This window comes from Balaenoptera acutorostrata, chromosome 9 (assembly GCF_949987535.1).
Source record: "Balaenoptera acutorostrata chromosome 9, mBalAcu1.1, whole genome shotgun sequence".
Taxonomy (NCBI): domain Eukaryota; kingdom Metazoa; phylum Chordata; class Mammalia; order Artiodactyla; family Balaenopteridae; genus Balaenoptera; species Balaenoptera acutorostrata.
In genome coordinates, this window is record NC_080072.1 from 691,000 (window position 1) to 714,305 (window position 23,306).

At 66.3% G+C, this 23,306-nt stretch overlaps 4 protein-coding genes and 1 non-coding gene across 8 annotated transcripts; all 5 read left to right on the forward strand.

The window, feature by feature from the left end:
- Positions 1-53: 53 nt before the first annotated feature.
- RPLP2 (ribosomal protein lateral stalk subunit P2) lies at positions 54-2,166 on the forward strand. Its single transcript, XM_007171177.3, has 5 exons — positions 54-338; positions 524-647; positions 1,155-1,203; positions 1,853-1,951; positions 2,056-2,166. The coding sequence occupies exons 2-5, from the start codon at positions 525-527 to the stop codon at positions 2,130-2,132; spliced, it is 348 nt and encodes a 115-aa protein (XP_007171239.1). The 5' UTR covers positions 54-338; position 524; the 3' UTR covers positions 2,133-2,166.
- On the forward strand, positions 1,234-1,368 carry LOC114236369 (small nucleolar RNA SNORA52). The gene has a single exon (XR_003622349.1). It is a non-coding gene; the product is annotated as a small nucleolar RNA SNORA52 (small nucleolar RNA).
- Positions 2,167-5,372: 3,206 nt separating the features above from the next.
- On the forward strand, positions 5,373-10,439 carry PNPLA2 (patatin like phospholipase domain containing 2). The gene is made up of 9 exons (XM_057552299.1): positions 5,373-5,707; positions 7,479-7,711; positions 7,794-7,859; positions 8,216-8,425; positions 8,663-8,723; positions 8,836-9,012; positions 9,126-9,258; positions 9,465-9,587; positions 9,679-10,439. Exons 1-9 carry the CDS (start codon positions 5,521-5,523, stop codon positions 9,947-9,949), a joined length of 1,461 nt encoding a protein of 486 aa, XP_057408282.1. The 5' UTR covers positions 5,373-5,520; the 3' UTR covers positions 9,950-10,439.
- Positions 10,440-12,248: 1,809 nt separating this feature from the next.
- On the forward strand, positions 12,249-16,739 carry CRACR2B (calcium release activated channel regulator 2B). Of its 3 annotated transcripts, XM_057552301.1 has the most exons (9): positions 12,249-13,534; positions 13,613-13,724; positions 14,151-14,343; positions 14,792-14,938; positions 15,067-15,157; positions 15,298-15,390; positions 15,600-15,766; positions 15,994-16,065; positions 16,297-16,739. In XM_057552301.1, the coding sequence occupies exons 1-9, from the start codon at positions 13,370-13,372 to the stop codon at positions 16,475-16,477; spliced, it is 1,221 nt and encodes a 406-aa protein (XP_057408284.1). In that variant the 5' UTR covers positions 12,249-13,369; the 3' UTR covers positions 16,478-16,739. The 3 variants fall into 3 exon arrangements, with proteins under 3 accessions (XP_057408284.1, XP_057408283.1, XP_057408285.1); XM_057552300.1 differs by having other exon boundaries at positions 12,249-13,724; XM_057552302.1 differs by having other exon boundaries at positions 12,249-13,724; positions 16,247-16,411.
- A 926-nt stretch (positions 16,740-17,665) lies between these two features.
- On the forward strand, positions 17,666-22,276 carry CD151 (CD151 molecule (Raph blood group)). Of its 2 annotated transcripts, XM_057552303.1 has the most exons (9): positions 17,666-17,735; positions 18,689-18,753; positions 19,576-19,660; positions 19,751-19,942; positions 20,315-20,389; positions 20,892-20,996; positions 21,099-21,257; positions 21,379-21,465; positions 21,550-22,276. In XM_057552303.1, the coding sequence occupies exons 3-9, from the start codon at positions 19,577-19,579 to the stop codon at positions 21,607-21,609; spliced, it is 762 nt and encodes a 253-aa protein (XP_057408286.1). In that variant the 5' UTR covers positions 17,666-17,735; positions 18,689-18,753; position 19,576; the 3' UTR covers positions 21,610-22,276. The 2 variants fall into 2 exon arrangements, with proteins under 2 accessions (XP_057408286.1, XP_057408287.1); XM_057552304.1 differs by lacking the exon at positions 20,315-20,389.
- Positions 22,277-23,306: the final 1,030 nt, after the last annotated feature.

Below are 23,306 nucleotides of genomic sequence, written 5' to 3' on the forward strand. Positions count from 1 at the left end.
GGCGCCGCGTGGCATTCTGGGAGCCCTAAAGGGAAAAACGCTGTACTTCGGACTCGCGCCTCGCTTTCCCCCGCTTTCCCCAGGGATCTCGAGGGGCACTCACCCCACTGTATACAAGAAGGCGGGCGGCTGCGGGACAAGACGGGATAATAGCGTCACCTGCGTCCTCCTGGGCTAGGCACCGTCTGACATCACTAGGAGGCGCCTTCAAGGGGCGCTGCGCGCAGGTTCCGGAGGCTTCTGGGTAGCGAATTACACCCGCCCCCCGCACCCGCGCCTTCCTTTCCGTCCCTGACGCCGCTGAAGTTGCACGCGCGAGGCTTCTCCGCCGCCGCCAAGTTAGTGGGGCGGGCAGGCCGGGGCGCGGGCCGGGCCGGGAGTGCAGCGGAGGGAGGGCGGGCGGGGCAGGGCGCGAGCCGAGCCTCTGCGGGGTCCCCGGACCGAGCCACGCGCGCCCGCGCATGGGCCGGGGTCGGGGTGGGAGGCCTCCCTGTAACGCCGCCGCCTTCTCCTCGCGCCGCAGGATGCGCTACGTCGCCTCCTACCTGCTGGCCGCCCTCGGGGGCAATTCCTCCCCCAGCGCCAAGGACATCAAGAAGATCCTGGACAGCGTGGGCATCGAGGCGGACGACGACCGGCTCAATAAGGTAGCCGCCTCGCTGGGGCCCGAAGCCCCCGGTCTGCTCTGTACTCCGCACAGGGGGACCCCTCCCTTACCCGACTCGGCGTTTCCCTTTGGGAAAGTGTAGGTTCCCGCTGATATCTGCCAGTCCCATGTGGTTTTGGGGTTGCCCTGATGTACCGGTACAGCCCGGAGGAAGAAAAAGTGGGGGTGAAGCCAAATCTCAGCGTGGCTCAGTAGAAACACAAGTCACGTGTAATTGAAGGTTTCCTAGTAGTTTTTTTTTTTTTTTTTTAATGAAAGCGGTGACGTTTATTTTGATCTTATTTCACCCAACTTGGTGAAACTTACTTTGACACATATTGAGTGTAAAGTGAGGTATTTTGCATCCTTTCCCAGCAGTAAGTTTTGGTGTTAGTTTTTACATGCAGGGCGTCTCGGTTCACCTGTCCTGAGTCGGTGGTGAGGGCTGTGTTGGGGGCAGGGGTGTGATGATAGGCCTCTCGTAAACTAGGCCACTTCTTTCTTTTAGGTCATCGGTGAGCTGAACGGAAAGAACATCGAGGACGTCATTGCCCAGGGTGAGGTTGTGTCCGGGGCTTTCTTTTTCACGGTCCATCCTAATTCCTGCCGGTCAGCCTGTGACCTGCCAGGTTTCGCTTGTGGACCAGAGCACCCTAGAAGCCTTACCCAGAGGAGTGAGCGGGGTTTCGGTGGGCTCATGCCGCGGGCGCTTCTAGACAGCCCCGGGACAGGGCGCCCATGTTCTCATTGGGCTTTTGTAAACAAGTCTCTCCACCCCTTCTTGGGGTGCTAGGGCTGACCACAGGCCCCTGCCCTGTGGTGTCAGACTGGAGTAGGTGAGACTTGTCTGGAAGTTGAGCTCTTGGGGAACTGTTGTGTCCTTGGGTCTGTGACAGGGCAAAGCCAGCTCAGCAGACGGCCTGGTGTGTGAGCTCGCTGCTGGACACTGGGGCAGCGGACTTTACCTGCCTGATCGTAAACATGTTTGCCTAGCTTACCTCCAGGGTAGGGCGCTGTGGTCTTGTAGCCCTGCTGGAGGGATTCCTAGAAGCCAATTTCTGGGAGTGACAACAGACCCTCCTGTCTGGGAGAACAGGAACCTATGATGTGGATCCTAATACGTTGGACTAAGTGTCTCGTTACTCTTGAGTAACGTTGAGGCCAGGTTTCTGCTGTGGTCTCACCTCTCCTTTCTGATTTCTGTAGGTATTGGCAAGCTGGCCAGCGTGCCCGCTGGCGGGGCTGTGGCCGTCTCTGCGGCCCCAGGAGCTGCAGCTCCTGCTGCGGGTTCGGCCCCAGCCCCAGGTAAGTGGAGGCTCAGGCAGCTGGCGCTGCAGACGCACTGGGGTCTCTGCTGGGAGCGTGGCCTGCACCGCGGGCGTTTCTCACCACGCGCTTTCTCTCTGCAGCAGAGGAGAAGAAAGAAGAGAAGAAGGAGGAGTCAGAAGAATCAGATGACGACATGGGGTTCGGCTTGTTTGACTAGAGTTCCCCCCTGCAAATAAAACCCTGTTTACGTATTTCTTGAGCTGCCTGTGAGCCCTTTGTCAGAGTGTGGTCTCTGCATCCTATCTCATCCTGGGACGAACAAAGGCCCTCGCTCGATGAGGTGGAGCGGGTTGCCTGAAGAGCCAGGAGTGGAGTGCCTGGACGGGGGGGCACTTTCTGTGGGTCTTGAGTGTGGCCAAACCTTGAGCCCCCTTCTTGGGCATGGTCCTGGCTCCTGTGGACTGCCAGGGCCTTCCTAGGAAATGAGGCCTTCAGGGGGACACCCATGAACACTTGAAAAGCCGGAGTGGGTGGTCTCTGCGAGGTGGGTCTGGCCAGTTGAGGCCAGCAGCTCCCACAAGGCTGGGAGAGCCCTCAGTTATGCACAAGAGGAGATGTGGGTGTGTGGTCCCCAGATGTCACTGGGGGGGTCAGTGCCCTGGCTCCACCTAATCCCCTGAGCCACTTGGACTTCCTCCTCTGAGCCTGTGTCCCTAGCTGTCTGGTGGGCCAGTACCTTTGCTGGGCAGATTCAGAAGTGGTTTGTGGGCAACGGTGTTGGGCTGCGTGCTTGCTGTGTCCTTTTGTGTCGGGCCTGCCCATGCCCTTTCTGCCAGGCTCTGGCCTAGAATGTGGGGCAGAGGGGAGAGGCCCTCCCACTGCCCACCCAGGCGCCATCCTGGCCCTACAGCTATTGGCAGTCGCCCACCAGTGCCAGGCCACCCCATAGATGCTCAGCTTTGCTTTCTGAAGGCTGTGGTGTGGTGGGCACCTGCCATGTGCCCACCACATGGTAGGCATGTGTGAAGGACTTGCCTCTATGGGCTTGTAGTTCTGCAGGAGAGTAATGAGTGTAGCACGAGACAGCAGGGCTGGGTGCGTGGGGGGCCCTCCCTCAGGAAGAGGCCCCAGGACAGGGGTGTTCATGGGTGGAGGGAGAGGACTGATGGCCTTTTTGCTACCCAGAGGAGTGGGGATTAGGACAGGGCCTCGGGGGAGGGGGTGTGGGACATGGGGCTAAGGGGGGATGAGGGGTCCTAGCAGTGTGGGCTGCAAGGGGAAAGTATGAGTGGGATGAGAGGTGGGGCTGTGGGTACCCAGAGACACAGGTGGCAAGGGGCCATGGTCCAAGGTTAGGGTAGAGACGGCCCCCCAGAGGAGTGATGCAGGGTCCAGGGGCAGAGCTCACAACCCCAGCCTTGGAGGCTGAAGAGAAGGGCCCTGTGTGGGCCAGAGGACACCATGGGAGTTGGGGCATGACACCTGGCTGGCAGTCATCAGACACCAGGGCTTCTCTGTGCAGACTGGGAGGGGGGCAGGTCCACTCCCACCCCCAGCCAGGATTCTAGGAAGGGCCACCCTGTTCCTGGCTGCAGAGCTCCTGGGGCCTGGTGGGAGGGATATGTACCCAAAACAAGTCAGCCAGGGTGTGGAAATGGGAGCAGAGGTCTCCCCGCACTGGGGTAGCGCCACCCTTCAAGCCCCACAGTCCCTTGGAAACGGGGAGGGCATGGGCTCTGGCCTGTCCTTGGAGCAGGTTGTGGGGATGGCCTGCTTAGATTCCTGGCTCAGCTTGCACCGTCCCGGTCCTCCTTGGTGGCACCCTGCTGAACCCCTGAACTTGGCAGGCTGGCCCTGGGGGTCTGTTCCATCCCCACTGTGTCACAGCCCGTGTCCCCTGCTGCACCAGCGGCATCCCCAAGGGCTCAGCCACCCTTATGAGGCCACATCCTCTGCACTGTGCCGCCATCCCACCCAAGCATTTGGGGTTCTAAGTCAAATTCCCTCATACCCCTGCCTTCCCCATTCCCAGCACCCACAGCACCCAGACCTGGGCTCCCCTCTCCTAATTCCCCCACCCAGGGCCTTCGAACGTCCTGTAGGTGGGTGGCCCTTTGCTTTCCCATGTTAATAGTGTCCACACACCTCTTCACCCTTCTCAGTCCTTATTTGAACTTAATAGAAACCATCTCTCCCACCCCCTCCCCCAAGTGGGGCAGGGTTTGTGTTGACTTTGCTCCCTGCTCATGGAGACCCGTGCTGGTCCCCATGCCAGGCGCACATGGTGCTAAGTATGGGTGGCTTGGAGCACAGAGGCTGAGGGCTGGGTGGCATGACGCCAGATGGCCCTGTCCTGGGGAGGCCCTGCTCTGGCTTCTCCACCTGGGCCTCGGGGCCGGGCGGGGTTGGGGGGAGGGGTGCAGCCCCAAGCTGGGTCCTGAGCCAAGCTCCAGCCAGAGGAGCTAGTGTTCCTGGGGAGCCGGATGCACACTGGCCACCCACTGCCCAGCATAGACAAGCCCCTCGTTTGGGAGGTGGGGTGAGGTGCAGGGCTGGCCCCTGGATCCAAGCCAGGGTAGGCCTGCCCTACAGTCCAGGAGAAAAATGCGGAAGAGGGGTGGGAGGGTGACATCACCAGGAGTGCTCCACCTGTTGGGGCAATTAGTGAGGCGGGACAGGTCTTGAGTCATACCCACGTAGACCCCACAGCCTGAGGAGCTGGGGCAGGACGCAGGTCGAACCCAGGTTAGTGCCAAGGTGGAGCTGGGCGCGTGGCGGGCAGGGCTGGGATGTCCGGTGTGGGTCTACCACGCCGGTGTTATCTCTAGAAGTTGTCTGTGTGTGATTCGCGAGCAGCCCTGTATGTTTATGGGTAAGTCTGTGGATGAGTCGGTGGGTCCTTCAGGTCCCTGACCCTCGGCGAGCTCCTCAGTGTCCTGGGTTGGTGTTGTAGGCTGACCCCCGAGGGAGGGGGCGGATGCTGCCCAGACAGCAGGGCCCTCCCCTCGTGGGTATCCAGCTCAGACTGCGGTCGTCCCGGACCTGAGCTCGACCATCCCCACACCCCTGGGCCACTTGGTGTCCCCTCCCGCCGTCGACGATGGCGGGGTGGGCAGATGGGGAGGCAGCGGGAGGTCGAGGATGTGGACTCTCGTCCGGGCCTGGCCAGTGTCTTTGGCGGGGCCGCAGGTGTCGCGCCTCAGGGACCAGTGGCCTGGACAGCGGGCGGCTGCGGGGGGGGGGGGGGGGGGGGGGAGGGCCGGGGGCGGGGTCTCTGGGTCGAGACGGGCTTCCGGAGAGGGGCGTGGTCTCGGGGCCGGGCTTCGGCCTGGGTGGGGCCTCGGGGCCAGGGACCGGGCTCCAGGGCCCGCCCCGCGCGCCCCAATTGGGCCGCGCGTGCCGGCTCCGCCCCGCCCCCCGCTAAAATCACCGCCTCCGCCTCCTCCCCCGGCAGCTTCTCCAACTCCGCTGGCTGAGACCCCGAACCACAGTGACTGCGGGGCCGGCCGGCCGGCTCTGGCCCCGGCTCCAGAGCGAGCGGCGAGCGCGCGGCGCACAGCGAGGCCGGCCGCCCGCGGAGCCCGGGAGCCCGGCGGGCCGCCGCGATGTTCCCCAAGGAGACGACTTGGAACATCTCGTTCGCAGGCTGCGGCTTCCTCGGTGTCTACCACATCGGCGTGGCCTCCTGCCTCCGCGAGCACGCGTCCTTCCTGGTGGCCAACGCCACGCACATCTACGGCGCCTCGGCCGGGGCGCTCACGGCCACGGCGCTGGTCACCGGGGCCTGCCTGGGTGAGCGGGGCCGGCGGGGGCTGGCGTGTGCTCCTCGTGAGCGCGGAGGGCCCCGCTCCGTCCGCACAGAGCAGCGGGCCGGGCCGCGGGGGCCGTGGGGCTCTTGGGGTCTCTGCCCGGGACCCCGACCGAGGCTCCAATCCCGGACGCCGACGAGGGGCGGGGCCTGCCTTGTTTTGCTCCGAGGGTGCCCGGGGATTGGGGTAGGGCCCTGCGCGCCTCTGAGCGGAGGCTGCCGCCTAGGGCCCGCCCCTCGGGCGCAAAGGTTGGGGGGCGGGCAGGTGCAGCATGAGCTATTTCGTTGGAAAGAGAAAGCAGTTCGTGGGCGGGACCGCGAGAGTCGGGGGAGGGGCCTAGGCCGTCCTCCTGCCCCGGGCATCCGCCCGGGTGGCAGCGGTCACTGTCTCCTGGGGCTACGGCATTCCGGACTGCCATGGCCCCGGGGCTGGGAAAGGGTTGGCCTCTGAGGAGCGCGTCTGGGCACTGTGGCCTGGTGCCTCCCGAGGGACCCTAGAGGAGGAGCCGGCAGGTCAGGCCTGGGCCCGGCCAGCGCAAGCTCTCTGCCGCCCTCGCCTTCCTGGCGCCTGGGGCCCTCTGTGGACTGCGGCCAGACGTTTTTGCCCACTCCGTGGGGTGAGAGGTGCTTTAGGACTGTGCAGCCCCGGAGTCGGCTTCCTCCACCCACACACTTCCGGCGGCCAGTGCGAGTGATGTTTACAGCACACGGAGTACCGCGGGAGTCCTGGGAATGCTGCCCGGCCCCCAGCCGACTAGGGCAGCCAAAGTAACAGAGGGGTCATTAGCTTCTGGAATGCCCTGCCCAGCAGGAGCCTGTCCAGTGTTCTCCTCTGCACCCTGCCGGTGACCTTTCCCCTGAGGAGGGTGGGGTGGAAGGAGCACAGCTCTACATTCTTGGGACCTGGGAATTCACCACTGTGGCCCTGCCCCTCCTCCTCACGGAGGCTTTCAGGCAAGTGCTTCTCAGACCGCCGTGCTGGTCTCAGGTCCGTGGTACCTAGTTGAGGACATGGTCCCATGGCGGCTCCCCCACCCCACTCCCAAGAAACCTCTTTCTCACGGGTGGGAGTGGTCTTGGGCAGCTGGAGTCCCCACAACTTGGCAGGTGTTGGCGCCACGCTGCCCCACTCCTGACCTGGGGGATGGTCCTCGGCTTCTCCCCAAGGCCTTGCTGCTCCCTGACTATTCCTGGGCCTGCTCCCACCCTGGCTTTGTCCTAGGCCAGTGCCCACGGGCCCCCAAGAGAAATGTCGGGGGGTTGCTTGCTCTTGGCTGCAGTGGGATGCGAGCGTGCTTCCCCAGGAGTGATGAGGCCCCACTACGTCCAGCCTCACGCCCCTGGGCCTGTGGGACCCCTGGGCTGCACTGGGGTCGGTGCATCTGGATCTGGCCAAGCGGGTGAAGGCTGAGCCTGGTCAGAGTTGAGCCTCTGCCTTCTACCCTTCCCCGGGGTGGGGGCTGGGTGCCATGTCACGCCAGGCCCAGTGACTCACAGATCAGGGCGGGCAGTTGGGAAATACTGGGCAGAGGGTAAGCCGTGGCCCCAGCTGTCTGCCCTCCCAGGAGCCCCTCTCTCCCCAGGAGCAGGTGGCAGAAGCCCCAGCTGTGGGCCAGGCTCCACGGTGGACGCTGAGACTCCTCTAGGGTAGAAAGGGGTGCCGAGAGCCGGTGCCGTGGACCCTGGGTCTGGAGCCCTGGGGAGGGTGCAAAGCCCGGGAGTGCCGGCCCCTGACCCTTGCCCCTGCTGCTCCAGGTGAGGCTGGTGCCAACATCATCGAGGTGTCGAAGGAGGCCCGGAAGCGGTTCTTGGGCCCACTGCACCCCTCCTTCAACCTGGTGAAGATCATCCGGGGCTGCCTGCTGAAGACCCTGCCTGCTGATGGCTACGAGCGCGCCAGTGGCCGCCTGGGCATCTCCCTGACCCGCGTCTCCGACGGCGAGAACGTCATTATAACCCACTTCAACTCCAAGGAGGAGCTCATCCAGGTGGGCCCTGGGGGCCACACTGGGGGTTCAGTAGGAACCCCAAAGCCCCTGCTCACTGTTCCCCTCTGTCCCTGCCCCACAGGCCAACGTCTGCAGCGCTTTCATCCCTGTGTACTGTGGCCTCATTCCTCCTTCCCTCCAGGGGGTAGTGAGTATCTCCTGGGCACCTTTCCTGGGTGACGAGAGTCGGCTCCTCTGTGGGCTGTGGGTCAGGGAGGCGGGGAGGAAGCCATCTGTGCCTCCCCACCCCAGCCCCTCACTCCTCCCACTGCCCGTTGCCTCACTTCCCCCAGAGTTACTCAAGAGCCAGGCCAGCCCTGCGCAGATGCACCTTTCCTGTGGCTGTTCCCCACCCCCCCACTGTCTGGCCATCTGCTCAGTGGCCAGTGCCCAGTGGGTGAAACGCCCAAATGAAATAGCCACTGGGGGGGGCCTGAGGCGGCTGGGGGCAGCCCAACTCACCCTGCAGGCCTGTCCCCGTGTGACCCCGTGTCCCTGCCACAGCGCTACGTGGATGGCGGCATCTCAGACAACCTGCCGCTCTACGAGCTCAAGAACACCATCACAGTGTCCCCGTTCTCGGGCGAGAGTGACATCTGCCCACAGGACAGCTCCACCAACATCCACGAGCTCCGTGTCACCAACACCAGCATCCAGTTCAATCTGCGCAACCTCTACCGTCTCTCCAAGGCCCTGTTCCCGCCCGAGCCCCTGGTGAGACCAGACCTCCCTGCCGGGCACCGGGGACAGCTCCCCGGGGGCCTCTCCTGGCTACGGCCCACACAACCTCTCCACTGGGGCAACCCATCCAGCCTCTGTCCAACCTGGATCTGGTCCTGAATCCAAGTTAGCTTGGAGTGGGGCGGGGTGGGGTGGTGGTTCAGGGACACTGGGGACTCTATCGGGCACGTCTGGCTCCTCTGCCCCAGTTTATGCATCCCCCTGTCTCAGGTGCTTCGAGAGATGTGCAAGCAGGGCTACAGGGATGGTCTGCGCTTCCTGCGGCGGAATGGTGCGTGGGGGCTGCCTGGGCAGCCGGGTGGGCTCTGCGTGGCCGTCCTCTGTGGGCCAGCTGGCCTCAGCCGTGCTGATCGCGTATCGGGTCCCCCCCGTCCCCGCCCCAGGCCTCCTGAACCGGCCCAACCCCTTGCTGGCGCTGCCTCCCACCCGCCCTCCTGCCCCCGAGGCTGAGGACACACAGGAGGCCAAGGTGGCCACGGAGAGGACCGGAGTGAAGGAGCACTTGCCGCCACCTGGGGAGGATCACATCCTGGAGCACCTGCCCTCGAGGCTCAACGAGGGTATGTGGGGTTGGCGGGAGAGGGGGGACCTGGCGGGACGAGGAGCAGAGGAGTCCTGGGCTCCACCTCCCTCCCCCACCGACCTCCTACCAACCTCCCTCCTGCACCCACAGCCCTGCTGGACGCCTGCATGGAACCCACAGACCTGCTGACCACGCTCTCCAACATGCTGCCCGTGCGTCTGGCCACGGCCATGATGGTGCCTTACACTCTGCCGCTGGAGAGCGCCGTGTCCTTTACCATCCGGTGCGGGGCAGGGGGAAGGGGTGCAGGGACCAACTCTGGATCATCCCCGGGTGGTGGGCACTCAGGGAAGAGAAAGGTGGCCGGTTTAAGGGGCTGCAGAGATGCCACGTCAGGGTCCCAGAAGCCAGGCACAGACGGAGATGGGGTGGGGTGGGTGTGAGGTTTGGGCCACAGCCCCTGAGGCCATGCCTTATCCCCCGCCCCAGCTTGCTGGAGTGGCTGCCCGACGTTCCCGAGGACATCCGCTGGATGAAGGAGCAGACGGGCAGCATCTGCCAGTACCTGGTGATGCGCGCCAAGAGGAAGCTGGGCAGCCACCTGCCCTCCAGGTGAGCTCCTTGCTGCCATGTCCACCCCGGCCCGCAGCCTCCGGGGCCCCCACGAAAGCCCTCCCTCCCTCGGTCCTTTCCCCGCCCGCAGGCTGTCGGAGCAGGTGGAGCTGCGCCGCACCCGGTCGCTGCCCTCCGTGCCACTGTCCTGTGCCATCTACAGCGAGGCGCTGCCCAGCTGGATGCGCAACAGCCTGTCGCTGGGGGACGTGCTGGCGAAGTGGGAGGAGTGCCAGCGGCAGCTGCTGCTGGGCCTCTTCTGCACCAACGTGGCCTTCCCGCAGGACGCCCTGCGCATGCGCACCCCTGCTGGCGCGGCCCTCGCGCCCCCGCAGCACCCGCCCGGCTCGCCCCCTTGCTGAGAGCCGCCCGCTCGGCCTTGCCCGCCCCCGGCGCCGAGGGCCGGGACCCCCAGCTTCCTTGCCCCGTGAGGCGGGGCCCCGGGGCTAGCTGAGCTCCCCCTCCGCGGCCTCTCTCCGTTCCCCTTGCAGAATGAGGAGATGGGGGTCCCTCACGCTGCCCAAGGGGGCTTTGCTGTCAACCAACCACTAACTCGCTGCACTGAGGAGGGAGGGGAGTGGAGTAGCCCTCCCCTCGCAGAGGGCCCCTTGCCTGTGCCTTAACCTTCCCTTCCAGGCCCCGCCGCCCTGGGGCTGGGGAAGGCTGGGGAAGGCGGGCTGGGGGCTCCTGCACCTGCGGCCCCTGCCGACGCCCACACCCGCGAGTGCAGTATTACTCCTGAGAGCTTTGCCCCTGCTCCCCCCTCCACATTTTTCTCGTTTGGCTGAAGAATGTGTGTGAATTATTTATTTTTGCCAAAGCAGATGTAATAAATGCCATCGCTCAGCCTTACCTCCTTCCCTCGTATGTGACGCCCCCGACCCCCGCCGCTCCCAGCTGACCCCCCCAGTGTCCAGCCTCAGGCCAGTCCTTCCTGGGCTCCCGCTCTCCTCGAGCCTGGCACTCCGGCCCTGCCAGCCGGGCCTGGGACTCCCCCCTCAAAGCACTGCGGGCTTCCTAGGCTGCAGCGCACTCCTCTGGCTGGGACCCTTGGGCACAGCTTTCCAAGGGCCAGCGGAAGTACTGGGGACCAAGATCCTTGCAAGATAAAAACGGAACTGTTCAATTTCTTACCAAGGTGGTGTCTGCACCTCTGCTCCATGGTGCCCTGGGCGCGTGGGGCTGATTTCCCAAGCTGAGCGCTGGGGGCCTGCTCCACTGGGGGTGTTTGGCCCAAGGCTCTGTGGGTGGTGCGGGTCTTGCCCTTGTCACCAGGAGCCTCGTTCCTGGTGCACACACCTCGTTCCCCTGTCCCCCTCCCCCCCCCCCCACTGTGTCCCCAGTTTCCTGCCGGTATACAGGAGGGATCTGTGAATGTTGGGCGGGGCGAGGTCTGTGCCAAAGGGGACTGGATCTTGTTCTGGGGGAGACGTGGTTTCCTGAAGGCCTTCTCTGCCCTGCCTGGGCAGTCTGAGGGGATGTAACCAGCCCTCCTTGGTGATCACAAGGGCACATGGGGTGACGGGCGCCTGAGCAGAGCTGGGCACTTGGCTGGAGGTCCAGAGCTGTTAGTCCTGCCAGGTTCAGCGGGCACCTGCCCTTCTGCCCTTTCCCCTCGAGGCATGGGGCGGCGGCAGTAGCCCCCAGCCAACAATAACGGTCGGTAGTGGGACTGCAGGACTGGGAGAGCCGGCTCAGCAGGTCCCCGTGCACCTGTGCCAGGGGCCACCCCCCCTTGGTCTCAAGGTCCCGTCCTATAGGCCCAACCTGTTCTAGTTCAGCAGGATCCCAGGCCCCTGAAGAGGCAGAGGCCTCCAGCCCCCCAGCGCTGCCGGGACAGCTCTGTGAGGCCAACCGCTCCAGGTGGGTGCCAGGCTGGGGCCGGGGAGGAGGACCCCTGGGAAGATGATGGGATTTTCTACCCCCCCTCCCCTGTAGGAAGGTCACACACAGGCCCCACCCAGAACCTTCTGGCAGCCCTACCCCAACAGGAACCTGAGTCAGGGCTATGCCCCCAAAGGAGTGCTTGGGGCACCTGCTGAGACGAGGACCTCCTGCTCCCCCCCCCCAGCCACTCACCCTCACACGCACAGGCATCTATGCCGCTGATTTAAGTACCATTTTCTTGTATAGTATGCGTTTATTGTTTAAAAATGGAAAAAAAATTGGAGAAGTACAGGGAAGAAAGGAAAGTCACCCCACTTCTAGAGAAAACCATTGAAAATATTTGGTCTATTTCCTGCCTTTTTCCTGCACACACTTTGGCGCCTTAAATCGGGATCCTCAGGACTGCCCCCCAACTTTGGCCCTGTGCAGGAAGGGTCCCCAGGGTCATCCCCCCACTATGCGCTCGGACTCTGCCAGGACAGACACTCGGGGGTCGGGCCGTATGCGGGGGGGGGCGGGCTATGAGGCGAGCGCTGGGCCACCGGGGCAATGCCGAGAGGCGGGGACACGGCGGGGACGCGGCGGCGGCTCCGCCCGGGCCGGCGCTGCCGGGGTCCCGGTGCCCGCAGGAGAACAGCCTGGTGTGTGGCAGGTGCGGTGGCGAAGCTCGCAGGTAGGCGCCCGGCCCGTCCGCACGCCCGCATTGGCTCCGTCCCGTCACCGCAAGGTGCGCCAATCCCCGCGTGTTGTGGTCAGGGACTCCGGGGCCCCTTGGGGCACACACTGGTGGGGGCAGAGTGGGCTAGGCCCCAGGGTGGGGGGGCTCAGGCAGCCCTTCCCCCCGCTCCCCGGCCCGGCCACAGCGCAGCTTCCGGCTGGGATGGCCCCCCCGGTCCCGTGGAGCCTACCCAGGGAAGGCGACGGCATGAGGGGGAGATGTCTCTGCCCCTGTGTCCCCTCCTCTCGGCCTTCCTCAGACCTGCCCTCTTTGGAGGTCGCCTCCTGCATCCCCCAGGAATGGGTGGGGAGAGAGAATCACAGTCCTGGATTGGGGGGCGAGGACCCCAGGGTCCCAGGTGGGGGGCTGTCGCCACGCTGGGGGTTAGCTTTGGGAACTCGGGTCCAGGTGTCGTGGGAATGACAGGTGGTCTGATTAGGGGGCAGGGCGCCCCCATGGGGAGGGAGGCCAGTCTTGTGGAGAGCATAGTGCCAGCAGGAGGGCCTGTTAAGCTAGACTCTGGGCTTGTTCCTGACAAGAGCCACAGAAGGCATCGTAGCCCAGGCGGGACCCTGCACCTGCACCCCTTGGAGCCTGGTACTGGTGGGCGGGGCTGCAGGCAGGGAGGGAGGAGCTCACCCGCTTGCCAGCTGGCTGGAAGCAGGGCCCAGAGGCCCAGACTCAGAGGCTAAGGACTTAGCCGGGATTGGCTGATACTCCCACTGGCCCAGCCCGGTCCGCCCGGTCTCCAGGCCCCGACTCCAGGACCTGTTCAGCTTCTCGGCAGCTGACCATTCTCTCACCCAAGCCCCCACCTCCTCATTTTCCATCACAAGATCTATAGCTGCCCCCCTGCCCCCTCCCCCCAGCACATCCTCTCCTGCACCGGCTGGCTCCCTGGGTGGCCCTGAGCCTGCAGGCTCCACCCATGCCACCTCGCGCCAGCCCCACCACCTGCAGTTGGGCCACACCTCCCCCAGCTGCCCCTCCTCTCTGGGCCTCCACCTTCCCATGGGGGCAGGGAGGCTCCTCTGCTCCCCACCGCTCCAGCTTAGCCCTCAGCCACCCTTGCCCCTCACCCTCTCTGCCTCCGCTTCTCCTCTCCCCTCATTTCTCAGTTCTGCTCAGGCCCTGACTTCTCCTTGGCTTCACAGCGCCCAAGGCTGAGACTCCCGCCATGGCCAGCCCCGGGAAGCCTGGGGCTGGGGAGGCCCAGGAGGAGGAGGGGTGGGATGAGGGGCGCGGCCCAGGGCCACTGGCAGCGACACTGGAGCAGGCCGAGGAGCTGTTTCTGCTGTGCGACAAGGAGGCCAAGGGCTTCATCACCCGGCACGACCTGCAGGTGAGCCCCCAGCCCCAAGAGGCCTTCCACCCCAGGGCTGACCTTGGCTACTCAGCCTTGCCATCCTTGCCCGGCCAGGGCCTGCAGAGCGACCTGCCCCTCACGCCCGAACAGCTGGAGGCTGTGTTCGAAAGTCTGGACCAGGCACACACCGGCTTCCTCACCGCTCGGGAGTTCTGCCTTGGCCTGGGTGAGCCCGGCCCCTGAGCCCCACCCTCTACCCCACTGCTCAGACACCCTCCGCTGGGACATGTGGGACTCTCTGGGGCCCAGAGCCCACATGGGTGGAAGCCCGTGCTTCTCCCGGGCCTCCCTCCGGAGCACAGGCGGGTGTCTGTACACTCAGGCACCACGGGAAGCCCCCCAGATGCTGTGGCATATGCGCAGATGACCTGCTCCCTGAGCCAAACCCAGGTGGGGCTGGGAGCCAGGCATGCTGCATTTTGGCCTGAGCCCAGCTGTCACCTCCCATTCCCAGGACAAGAATTGGACCAAAATAAGGAAGAAAAACAGGAAACTGGGCTCAGAGAAAGGGCAGGATACGCAGGGGGCGGGGGTGGGCTGGGCTGCGGGTGGTAAGCCACAGCCCGGTGATCTCTCCCTCCCATGCCCGCAGGGAAGTTGGTGGGGGTGGAGCCTGCCCCGGGTGCTCTGCCCTCCCAGGCTCCAGAGGAAACCTTCGAGGCGGGCTGGTCGGATGTGCAAGGCACCGGGGGCTCCCTGGAGGAGGAGGACGAGGAGGAGGAGGAGGAGGAGGAGAGATTCTGCTCTGCACTGGTGCAGCTGGGGGTGGCCCAGGTCCTGAGCGAGTGAGTCGGTGCTGGCCCGGGTCCCATCACCCTCACGTCCACCTGCATGCTGCCTGTCCGCGTCGCCTGCGTGTCTGTTCCCAGGCAGGGTCCCTAGGCCGGGTCTGGGCCGGTCCTTCCCTCTCAGCTGCAGCTACTGCGTGCCGGGCGTGATTTCCCACAGAATTTGCATTTCAGGAGGCAGCAGCCAGGGCTGCGCCCAGCACAGGCACAGCCCTGTGTACACAAGGACACAACCCCACGCACACACACCTCCTGGCCACACAAGCCCCGCACAGGCACAGACCCCCGCAGGGGTGAAAGCACCCAGGAGAGGGATGCCCTGCTTGTGCAAGACTACGGGGGCCTCTGGGGGCTTCTTACCCTGCAGGGTGGGGTGGGGAGTCCCCGCTTCAGCTTCAGCCTCTGCCCTCCCCACCCACCCACCCACCCCCACCCCCACCCCCAGGCAGCGGGCAATTCGGACGCTCTGGACCCAGCTGCAGCGTGAGCGACCCGAACTGCTGGGCTCCTTCGAAGACGTTCTGATGCGGGCGTCGGCCTGCCTGGAGGAAGCGGCCCGAGAGCGGGAGGGCCTGGAGCAGGCGCTGCGGCGGTGAGGGCTGGCGGGCTGGGGGCGGCCTGAGGGCCAGGTGGAGGGGCTCTGCGAGGTGGTAGAGGCGGGGCCGAGGGCTGTACTGTTGGCAGGTTCTAAGCAGCTGTCTCACCCCCGGTTTCCCGAAGGCGGGAGAGCGAGCACGAGAGGGAGGTGCGATGTCTGTACGAAGATATGGAGCAGCAACTTCGCGAGCAGCGCCAGCGCCTGCGGAGTCAGGTGGGCCCGCAGCGCCGCCCCGCGCCCAGCCCAACCCCGGACGCGCGGGCCTCCCCGGCCCCGCCTTCTCCGAAGTGGTCCCACCCGCGCCCCTGCCGCTCCGCCGCCCGCGGGGGCTCAGGTGTCCCCGCCCGTCCTAGGACGTCCCCCGGGAGGAGAGGAGAGGCCGCCTAGAGCTGGAGCTGCAGAGTCGCGAGCAGGAGCTGGAACGCGCGGGGCTGCGGCAGCGGGAGGTGAGCGGCTGCCGGGCGGTCCCGGCCGGGAGGCGTGCACAGCGGTCCAGCCCAGGCCCCATCCTCACCGTCCCCCATGCACTCCCCGGCGTCCTTGAGGCCCTTGGGCCTATGTTCCCATCCCCGGAATTGTTGGGAGTCAGGGGCAAACGCAGCATCCTGGGGACGTGGGGGCGGTTCTCTCCAGCCTCGATCCCCCCACACCCTAGTTGGAACAGCAGCTGCAGGCCCGGACCACTGAGCAGCTGGAGGCGCAGGCGCAGAACGCCCAGCTGTGGCTGGCCAACGAGGCGCTGCGGGCGCAACTGGAAGTGGCGCAAGAGCAGCTCCGCAGACTGGAGAGCGACTTGCTGGGCCGTCGGGAGCAAACCCAACGGTGCCGGGGGTGGGGGGGTGGGAAGGTGGGGGGCGGGGCTGGGGCGGGCACTCAGGGGCGGACCCTCAGGGGCGGACCCCGAGAAGGGTCGCGCTTGGAGCTCAGGGCTTCCATCCCACCCTGTCCCAGCCCCGCCTCCAGGGTCTCCGTGGGGCAGGGTCCTCCAGGGGGTCGTGGGGCACCTCGAGGAGCCTCCCTGCACCCAAATCACCACCTCCGTCCTGCAGAGACGTGGTCGCGGTCTCGAGGAACATGCAGAAAGAGAAGCTCAGCCTCCTGCGGCAACTGGAACTGCTCAGGTGCGTCAGGAAGGGGTCAGCGCAGCTCCTAGCTCCCAAACAGTCCCGCTCACTGCCCCATCCCACTGCGAGGAAGTCCTTCCTTGTGTCTGCCCTCCATCCCTCATGCTGCAGCCCCAGACAGACACCTCTCTTCTGGTCTGAGGGAGCACCAGAGCCCGTGCCTGCATTCCCCACCTAGGAATGCTGCCTCTTGAGACCTCTCAGAGCCCTTGGACTCCTATTCCTCAGGGAGCTGAACACGAGGCTACGAGACGAGAAGGACGTCTGTGAGGCCAAGCGGCTGGGCAGTGGCCGCAGGAAGGCTCTGACCACGGCCCCGCTGCTGGGGCCCGCCTGCTGCTGCTGCTGTTGTAGTAGCTGGGCTCGCCCCCCCAGACGCGGCTCTGGCCACCTTCCCAGTGCCCGCTGACCAGCCCGAGTGACTCACTGGGCGTTACTTGGTTACTCGGAGAAGCTGCCCCTTGAAGGCGACTCCTCGTGGCTGGGGGCTGCCCATCCAGGACGTGGGCTCTACCCAGTAGGCTGCCTGGCCTGCCTGACTTGCAGACGTGAAGGAACTAATCCTGGGTGGTCAGGGTCTCACCGTGCCTCCCTGCCAGTCCTCACCCTACCCCCATCCCATCAAAACCAGCAGAAAACCCCCTCTTCCAAATAAAGTCCACTGACTTCGACCTCCTCGGCCTCCTGTGTGTGTGGTAGCCACAACATCTGAGAGGTACACGCATGAGGTTTCCATCGTCCACGCGTGTCCCCGGTCATGTCCCCAAGCCCTCACTGTCCGTCAAAGCTGTAGGAACCAAGGGACTGAGGCCACTGACTCCCAGGAAGCAGCAGGCGGGGTTCCCTGCCCGCCCCCAGCTTCAGCCAGCCAACCCCTCCCCATGCCAGTCCTCACACAGTCCTGGGTGGGCTAGCTCAGCCCACTGGAGTCCTGAGTGGAGGTGCCGGGGGTAGGCCTGAGCTGTCCCCCGTGCCCCTCCGCCCTGCCAGCGCGAGTCTCGGGCAGGGAGCTGGGGATGAGTGCTGCCCACTGGCCACGGAGAGCCGCTCCCAGCGACTGTGCCGCCTCAGGGCCCGCCTGGGACTCCCCTTCCCCTTCTACTCCCGCTCTCAGCTCCCCAGCGCAGCGGGTCGGCAGCCTCTGCCCTCTCTCCTTCACCTCCCCCCACCACTCCCAGGCGATGCCCTCCAAACTGGACTCTCTCTCACACTGACCCCAGGCCTCCCCTCCAGGCCGTCCTCCCAACGGCGCCCAGAGAGACTCCTGTCTGCATCTGACCGCACCTCCAGAGCCCCCCCCAGGCCCGCATCTGTTCCGTCGACTCCTGCAGCCTCCCGCCCCGCCCCCAGCGCAGCTCCTCCCGAGGGCATGGGCCGGCGGGGCTGTGGGCGCCCCCTGGCCGGAGCCCGCCCGGCCCCCGCCGCCTCGGGCGGACCCCCGGGCCCCGCCCCCGCTGGTGTTCCGCCCGCTCGCGCCGAGCGCTGTTCTGACCTGCCCCGCGTCGCGGCCGTGGGCGGGGCCTCCGGGCCCGGGGCGGGGCCCTGAATGGCCCGGCGCGTCTCGCTCGCAAGCCCCCGGTCGGTCGCGCATTCTCCGCGATCCGAGCCGCCGCCGCCTGCGCCGCCGCCGTCGCCGCCGCCGCCGGCCCGACTCGGACGCGTGGCCGGTGAGTGCACCGCCCGGCCCGGCCCGGCCGGCCGGGAGAAGCTGCGCGCCTGGCGGCCCTGCAGGCCGCTTCCGGAGGGAGGCGGGCGCCCGGAGGCCGGGCGGGCAGAGGGTCCGCCGGGCGAGGGCGAGGCGCCTCCCGGGTCTCCGGACGGGCCTGGCGGCCCCTTCCGGCCAAGAGCTCCTCCCGAGCACCCCGCTCACTGTGCGCAGACACCGGTGCCCTCCCCTCCGCCCGGTGCGAGTGGGCGGGCCGTTCGCCTCGCCCGGGCGTGGGGGGCGGCGGCGGCGGCGGTGACTTCATCGCGAATTCCTCACGCGGCCTGGCTGGAGCCGAGTCGGGGTCCCCCACCTTGGGCCCGGTTGGGCTGCGGGGGACGTGGGTGGGGCGGCTCTGTCCCGGGCCGCGGGAGCTATTTCTGGCCGGCCCTTTCCCTTGGGGATCATCTCCGCCAAGCACTCCCGGAAAGAGGGGCCCCTCCTCAGCCGGTCGCCCGCGGGCGGGCCGTGGGGGCCGGATCTGTGTCTGGAAGCAGCCTTCCCGGGAGGCCTGGGACCCCAGGGCAGGCCCAGGTCTGCGGCACGTGGGGCTTCCACACCCCGTCTGTGTTAGCGGTCTGCGCCTGTTTTTCTTTTCAGGCTGCAGCTACTGCTGCTTGGTGGGGGAAGGGGCAGTGACAGGCCTGGTGCCAAGGCTCAGGGTGGGGGCCTGGAGAAGGCGTGCGGTCACTCCCAGGATCGGACTGTCCAGAAATGTCCTCTGCCCTGCCCCGCCGTGCCCCAGACCAAAATACCGGGCCTGGCCGCTCCCCTCTCAGCCACGGGCAGGGGGTGGACGCTGCCTGCTCTGGAAGGCCAGCTCGGGTCCAGTGCCTGGGTCGGCCAGAAAGAGGGGTGGCGGGATCCTGACCATCCAGGTTGAGCCAGACCTGTGACCTGTCCCTGCCCTTCTAGCGGAGGCTCCTTGGGCGGGAACTTCCATCCGCCTGCCTTACAGACGAGACATCCCCACCAGCCAGGTGAGTGCTGGGCGGGGTGGATAGAAGTCTGGCTCTAGGAGGCACTGTGTCTGTCTGGAAACATGGCCCTGGGCGCTCAGCTGTCATCTGTGTCCCACAGCCACTCCCCCCACAGTGCGGACACCCCAGAACAGAGTGGGTGGGGTGGCGCTGGGGTGCCTCTGGGGAGGAGCACAGCCGGCAGCTCCACTTCTCCCTGGGGTCGGTGTGGCTGTCCCCATTCCCGTAATGAGGACCAGCACAGGAAGCACCCCCCAGGTCTGGGCGGGTGTGTGTCTGCCAGCTCCACTTGCCCCCGCTGGGAGGAAGGAAGGCCTGTCCTTTCACAGAGCCCTGAGGGGCTTTCCTAAGGCCTCGGGACTAGGCTAGCGAAGGGCAGGTCGGTCCATCTTTGAGCGGCCTCCTCCCCCCCAGCAGCCGGTGGGTTCCTGCCAGCCTGTGACGTGGGGCCCGGGGAATGCTTGGGGCGGGGTGGGGAGCCTGCATGAGCTCACCCCGAGGTGCCTGCTGGGGCTTCCTACCCTGGCTGCCAGAGGGGTGAGTCAGCCCGTGATGGTTGGGGGTCCTCCAGGCCCCCCCGCACTGTGCTTGGGCTCTGGTCAGGGAAGCCTGGCCCCCCGGCCTTCAGCTAGGCTGTGGGCACCCCATCTGCCCTCGCTGCAGTGGGGTGGAGGCTCCTGAGCGGCCTTCGCAGGAAGTGTCCCGGTTGCCCTGGACATTCTCCCAGAGCCTTCACCCGGGCAGGCAGTTGGCTTGGCCCCAACCGGGGGCTGCTCTGGACATGTGTGTCCCCTCCTTCTGTCCCCGCCGGTGTCTGGCCAGGATGGGCGAGTTCGGCGAGAAGACCACGACGTGTGGCACCATCTGCCTCAAGTACCTGCTCTTCACCTTCAACTGCTGCTGCTGGGTGAGGCACCCCCTTTGCAGCCTCGGGAGGAGCCTGGCCTGGGGCTCAGACCTGGGGCCAGGTGTGGTGACCGGTGTGCACTGCCCACAGCTGGCTGGTCTGGCCGTCATGGCCGTGGGCATCTGGACACTGGCCCTCAAGAGCGACTACATCAGCCTGCTGGCCTCGGGCACCTACCTGGCCACAGCCTACATCCTGGTGGTGGCGGGCGTTGTCGTCATGGTGACTGGGGTTCTGGGCTGCTGCGCCACCTTCAAGGAGCGGAGGGACCTGCTGCGTCTGGTCAGCAGGGTGTGGCTGGCACTGGGGGCGGGGGTGGGGCTGCGGGTACCTGCCAGGGCTCCCTGCCAGGCTGCGGGGGGCTGGCTCTGGGTCCCTGAGGGAGTTAGGAGGGACTGATGGGGGTCGAGTGTGACACCGCAGGATAGACTCTGCTGTGCTCACCTGGGGGGCATCCCTTCCCACCTGCCCAGTTCTGTGGGTCCCCACATCCCAGCTGGGCCAGCGGAGGGAAGACACCTGAGAGAGAGCATCGGGGGTCCTGGCGGTCCCCCAGCCCTCACCTGCTCCGTCGTGCCTGGGCCCGGGGAGTCCTCACGGACCGGGGGTGTCCGTGTCCCACCCCATCTCACTGGGCCCTGCCCCTCCCCCCAGTACTTCATCCTGCTCCTCATCATCTTTCTGCTGGAGATCATTGCGGGAGTCCTGGCCTATGTCTACTACCAGCAGGTGAGGGGCTCAGACAGGCCGTGAGGCGACGTGGACGTGCACGGGCACACATAGGGACACGCACGTGCAGCGAGATGGATACGCACACGCAGGCGACGTGTACACACACACGGGGACACAGACACCCACACACGGGGACACACACATACACAGGCAGGGCGCACACATGCACACAGGACCCCACAGGCTCCAGCGCTGAGCATTGTGTCATCCATCAGGCCCTGGAGGTGGGAACTGGGTCCTAGGGGGAGGGTGGATCACGGGGATGGACAGCCTGCCCGCAGCACCCAAGCTGCCTGCTTGGGGGCCCTGGCGGGGGAGGCAGGTGTCCACGGGATCTGGAGCGCCCTCCCTGCCCGCGACCCTCCCCATGGCCATCTGAGCCATGCGTCTGACCCCAGCCCTGACCCTGCGCCTCTCTCCCGTCTGTGCCCACTCCCATTCTGCCCCACCTTGGAGAGTCTTAGACTTTGTGGCTGAAGCTGTCACCCCCTCACCCCAGCTGAACGCAGAGCTCAAGGAGAACCTGAAGGACACCATGACCAAGCGGTACCATCAGCTGGGCCACGAGGGCGTGACCAGCGCTGTGGACAAGCTGCAGCAGGAGGTGGGTGGGTGGCGCAGGGAGGCACCTCCCCAGACGTGTGCGGGAGCCCCAGCCGCAGGGGCGGGCGGTCAGGGCTCAGCCTGGGCCGTGTTCTCGCTGCAGTTCCATTGCTGTGGCAGCAACAACTCGCAGGACTGGCGGGACAGCGAGTGGATCCGCTCGGGCGAGGCAGGCGGCCGCGTGGTCCCTGACAGCTGCTGCAAGACCGTGGTGGCCGGCTGCGGGCAGCGCGACCACGCCTCCAACATCTACAAGGTGGAGGTAGGCCGGCGGGGGCCTGCTGAGACGCCCAGGGCCCTGGTGCCCGGGATGCCGGGGGCTGGTGTGGCCCGACACCCGAGGGGGCTGCCTTCAGCGCATACCCCCTGCCCCGCTCCCGCAGGGCGGCTGCATCACCAAGCTGGAGACCTTCATCCAGGAGCACCTGAGGATCATCGGGGCCGTGGGCCTCGGCATCGCCTGCGTACAGGTGCGGGCACGGCAGGGCGGGCCGGCGGGTGCTGGGACGCGAGGTGCTGGCGGCCACGTCTGCTCATGCTGGCCCCGTGTTCAGGTGTTCGGCATGATCTTCACGTGCTGCCTGTACAAGAGCCTGAAGCTGGAGCACTACTGACCCTGCCCGCGGGCCGGCCCTCCGTGTGCGCTGCAGCTTCTCGCGTGCGCTGACTACTGACGGCCAGGGAGCTGCGGGCCAGGACGTGGCTTCACCCCTCGCCTGCCAGGGTCTCCCCCTGGTGTTCTCGTGGCTGGGCCCCCCACCCGCACCGTGCCATCACCGTGACCTCTGGGGACCCCCAAACCCTGGAGGCAGCTTCAAGTGCCTTTAGCTGCACACCAAAGTCCCAAGGCCTGGGGTCAGCCCCGCCTGTCTGCCTGTCTGCTGGGCTGGGTGGGTGCGGGCCGGGGTTGTGGCCTCGGGTTGCTCCCTGAGGCCTGGGTTCGGTCAGAGGGGCCGAGTTGGGCAGAAATGGGCTGGCCCAGCGGGGAGCCCCGTGTGCCTGTCCCCAGGCCCCTCAGGTACTGGGGGCTTCTCCTCAAGCAAGCCACCTCCAGCCCCTGGGGAAAACCAAGCAAGAATTCTCCCGGGCCACGCCTCTGCTGCTCCCCCTGCTGTGTTTCCGCTGCTCTCACCACCACCTAAAGGCCTCGTATCACTAGTTCACTGTTGTCACTTCTTCCCTGGCAGCAGGCGTCCTGCGTGTTTTATTCACTGCCGCCTGACGATGCCTAGGACTGCTCCTGCTGTGTGGTAGGTGCCCAATAAACGTCTGTGGAACGGATGACTGAACTTACTACGGTGGTGACAGACAGTTCTGGTCCCCAGGGCCGTCACGTCCAGCAGAGTGGACAGACCCCCCCCCCCCCAGGGCCACAACAGAGGACAGGGGGCCAGCTGTGGGCCAAGGGGACTCAAGGAAGAGGTGGCTGGGGACAGGCCTTGATGCAGCACCTCAGCCGTTCTCTGATGCAAAGCTGGTGGTGTGGCCAGAGCCCCAGAGGAAGTGGGGCTAGACCTCGGGGAGTAGCCAGGGCTGCTTGTGGTTTCCAGGGGCCCTTCTGGCCACGGCGCAGGAATCAGGAACGGGAGAAGGTGCTGGGGCTGCTGTCCCAGGAGCGACTCCGGGCCGTGTCTGGCAGGACGTGTGCTGGCAGTGGGAGCCGGGGCCGGGAGGGGCGGCCAGGGCGTGGCCCTCGTGCCCTGTCGCCCAGGGGCCGCCCAGCTCCTCACACCGTTGCGCAGACCCCATCTCCCGCCCGTGGTCCCCTCACCCGCATTCAGGGGACCCTGCTTCAGGCGTCCGCGCAGCTGGGCCAGCCCTGAGGAAGGTGCCCGGGGAAGGGTGCCTCCCTCCCTAACTGCACGGCCCTGCCCCCTGCCCGCTGCAGGGCACCAGGGCCTGTCTGGCCCCCGCCAAGGCGGCAGCTTCCCGTTCTGAGCTTCAGCCTGAGCCGCAGCAGGGCAGAGACCCCCGAGAGACAGCTCTCCGGCTGCTTCACAGGGTGGCACGTCAGTGCCTGGGGCACCGAGAGCCCGTCCAGCCCAGGCGGCCAGCAGAGCCTCCTCAGGGCCCCTCCACCCACTGTGGGGATCTCAGGGCTGTCTGTGGAGGGGGGCGGGCTGCTGGCCTTGGGTGCAGCCTGGAAGCTGCTGGCAGCAGCACCCTCAAGATGGGCGTCTGTGCCCACAGCGGGCACTCAGAGTTCAGAAGACCTCGAGGTTCTTTAGACACCGGGCGGGGGGGGGGGGCGGGGGAGGAGGTGAGGGCCTCTGTCCTCAGCCTAAAGGGCGCCTGGAACACGGCTGTGGGG

Coding starts and splice junctions, on each gene's coding strand:
- CRACR2B (XM_057552300.1), top strand. CDS start 13,370: ATGGCCAGCCCCGGGAAGCCTGGGGCTGGGGAGGCCCAGGAGGAGGAG. Junction 15,767..15,993: donor CGTCGGGAGCAAACCCAACG/GTGCCGGGGGTG, acceptor TCCGTCCTGCAG/AGACGTGGTCGCGGTCTCGA. Junction 16,066..16,296: donor CGGCAACTGGAACTGCTCAG/GTGCGTCAGGAA, acceptor CCTATTCCTCAG/GGAGCTGAACACGAGGCTAC.
- PNPLA2 (XM_057552299.1), top strand. CDS start 5,521: ATGTTCCCCAAGGAGACGACTTGGAACATCTCGTTCGCAGGCTGCGGC. Junction 9,013..9,125: donor GCCCTCGAGGCTCAACGAGG/GTATGTGGGGTT, acceptor CTGCACCCACAG/CCCTGCTGGACGCCTGCATG. Junction 9,588..9,678: donor GGCAGCCACCTGCCCTCCAG/GTGAGCTCCTTG, acceptor CCCCGCCCGCAG/GCTGTCGGAGCAGGTGGAGC.
- CD151 (XM_057552303.1), top strand. CDS start 19,577: ATGGGCGAGTTCGGCGAGAAGACCACGACGTGTGGCACCATCTGCCTC. Junction 20,997..21,098: donor TGGACAAGCTGCAGCAGGAG/GTGGGTGGGTGG, acceptor TTCTCGCTGCAG/TTCCATTGCTGTGGCAGCAA. Junction 21,258..21,378: donor CCAACATCTACAAGGTGGAG/GTAGGCCGGCGG, acceptor CCGCTCCCGCAG/GGCGGCTGCATCACCAAGCT.
- RPLP2 (XM_007171177.3), top strand. CDS start 525: ATGCGCTACGTCGCCTCCTACCTGCTGGCCGCCCTCGGGGGCAATTCC. Junction 648..1,154: donor ACGACGACCGGCTCAATAAG/GTAGCCGCCTCG, acceptor TCTTTCTTTTAG/GTCATCGGTGAGCTGAACGG. Junction 1,204..1,852: donor CGAGGACGTCATTGCCCAGG/GTGAGGTTGTGT, acceptor TGATTTCTGTAG/GTATTGGCAAGCTGGCCAGC.